The 2483-nt window shown below is 48.8% G+C and overlaps 1 protein-coding gene across 1 annotated transcript; it reads left to right on the top strand.

Annotated features, from left to right (window-relative positions):
- Window positions 1-27: 27 nt before the first annotated feature.
- On the top strand, window positions 28-2375 carry EMH_0077000 (uncharacterized protein; the record flags this gene model as incomplete). Its single annotated transcript, XM_013499792.1, has 6 exons — window positions 28-470; window positions 619-705; window positions 892-1024; window positions 1432-1538; window positions 1775-2007; window positions 2344-2375. 6 exons carry the CDS (start codon window positions 28-30, stop codon window positions 2373-2375), a joined length of 1035 nt encoding a protein of 344 aa, XP_013355246.1.
- Between the last annotated feature and the right edge of the window lie 108 nt (window positions 2376-2483).

Here is a 2483-nt window from a genome sequence, read left to right as displayed (position 1 = left end):
TCCGAGACGAAGACGAAAAGAACGAGGATGAAAATCGCAACCTTTTCTTCGTTTCTGTTCCTCTGTGCTGATTCTGGAAGTGGTTATAGGCTCGAGTCAAATGCAGGGGCCAGCAGCAGCGCGCCTCTGCCTGTTTTAGACACAGGGGAAGATGGGATGCAGTGGAGTCTTCCAGATGGGCGTACAGCCGAAGCTCCTGGGGAAAACGACAAACCCAGCAACGCACCACTCCCGCAAACATCTTTTGCAGAGGACGGCGGGACCGCTGTGGTTTCCGGCGCAGCCGACTCGGGGGCTGGCACAGCAGATGTGCAGCAAACGCCAAGCAAGCAGCCGAAGCAGATAAGGAAAGGCGCAGCTCATGTTCCTGAAATGCAAGAGCTCGCCAGCGTCGTGAAGATATTCGTTGACACCGTCGCAGCAGACTTCGTTTCGCCGTGGCAGATGATGGCTCCGAAGGAGCACAGCGGGTCAGTGATAAGTGGTGTATTTCCCGAGGTTTATCTTCAGCTTCCGCAGCGTATATACGTATATACAGTGTATTCTGGTATGTTTATCATCAGCTTTAGTAGCACTAAAGATTTCTTCCAAAAACATGTTTTTGCACTGTCTTCGCAGGTCCGGGTTTGTAGTGGAAGGCCAAATGATTATGACGAACGCACACGTTGTAGCCAACCAGACGCGCGTGCTGGTGCGAAGGCATGGGTAAGCTGCGACAAACACAACACTCAGCAGCAAAGCAGAGGAGATAATTCACCAAATTATATCCAACTGCCAGTGACACGGAAACACAGGGTAGCCAGCAGCTGGTTCGCTAGTTCGTAGGATAGAAGCATCGTAGGGCAACGAGAAGCAGCTGTTTCTATATTGCAATGTTTCACTCTCTCGCAGAAATCCAAAGCGTTTCCTTGCAAAGGTTATTGCTGTTTGCCACGAATGCGACTTGGCGTTGGTAACGGTCGATGATGAGGATTTCTGGCGCGGGCTGAAACCATTGCCTTTCGGAGGAGTTCCACACCTGCGGGTAAACTAATAACCTGAAATGAATGCATAAATTCAACTTTAATATGCAGTGCAGTTGAAATGAGGGTCGCGGTTGTCGTTGCTGCTTTTGTTTTGTTTTCGTTTTTGTTTTTGTTTTCTTCTATTTGTCGCTTTTTTGTTGGTGTTGTCGTTAGCGTTGTTGTGAAGCGCACCCAATACTGAACATGAATTACATTGGAAATGCATAGGAAACACGATCAAAGCAAGCGTTGGCTGGTGGTTCATGCGAAAATTCGAAAGAATTTTGAATCGAACAGCAATATAGAAATGAAGTTAACACTGTGCCGGCTCAAAAGGAAACAACAGCAGGGGCGTATGCACGGGAGTGCAACAGAATGTATGTGGGTATGCATGTATGTATTTGTGCGCGTGAACTTTTTTCCGCAGGAAACTGTTGTTGTGCTCGGATATCCCACGGGGGGAGACCAGTTGAGTATTACGGAAGGCGTGGTCAGCCGGGTGGGGGTTTCTACGTATGCACATTCTTACCTTGGGTACGCTCTCGGCTTCGGCTCAATTCAAAGGCCTGTACCGCAGCAGCTGCGACTGAAGCTGCGCCTGATGCTGCAGCAACGCGTTTCTTCAGATGAATTACAGCAACGTATTGGTGCAACTTGTGCTGCCGCTACAGTAGTCGTGGGTGGGACCTGCCTGCACGGTCCTATGGAGCTGAAGTAGTTGTAGATCAGATGTTTATGTGGGTAGTTTGGGTGTTTTGTTTTTGTTTCAGGCTTCTTACAGTGCAGATCGATGCCCCTATAAACCCAGGAAACTCGGGTGGTCCGGCAATATCAGAGGGAAAGGTTGTGGGAGTTGCATTTCAAGGATTCAGCGAAATGCAGAATGTTGGGTACATAGTTCCATTTCCGGTGATTCGGCACTTTTTAAATGATATTGCGCTGCATAAAAGGCACACCGGCATCGTCTCCATGGGGATAAAAGCTCAAACTATGGAAAATGAAGGTAAACAAAACCGCACGGAAACTCAACTCCTATCTACCCTGTGAAACCCATAACAAACAAATGAGGGCTTCTCGGGCTCCCCAGTTGTTCGTAGTTCACAACTGCGGTAGATGTGCCGCATGTCAGTCTGTCGGGAGTTTAGATGTGCTGCAATATACTGAAGTAACAGAAACAAGAAATGTTTAGATGACGGTATGTGTGAATGGTGTCTGTGCAGCTCTGAAACAGTTTAAAGGCATGCACACTTTGCCTCCTGAAGCGCTGCCTGAGAACGTGACGGCCTCTGGCGTGTTGGTTGTGGCTGTAGACAAGTTGCGTTCGCACATGTACATGCAGGGGAAGATAGCGCTTCCTATTTCACGATATGATAAGCTGAAGGAAACAGGGGGGAGTTGCGAGCATGAAACCGCTTCAACTCCACCGTCTTCTGCTGTCAGCTCTGAGAAACGAAAATGCAAACGCAGGAGGGGGCCCAG

The sequence above is a fragment of the Eimeria mitis genome, genomic scaffold (genome assembly GCF_000499745.2).
Source record: "Eimeria mitis Houghton genomic scaffold, Emh_scaff4682, whole genome shotgun sequence".
NCBI lineage: Eukaryota > Apicomplexa > Conoidasida > Eucoccidiorida > Eimeriidae > Eimeria > Eimeria mitis.
The sequence above is the reverse complement of the archived record's forward strand: the minus strand, read 5'-3'. Positions and strand labels throughout refer to the sequence as shown.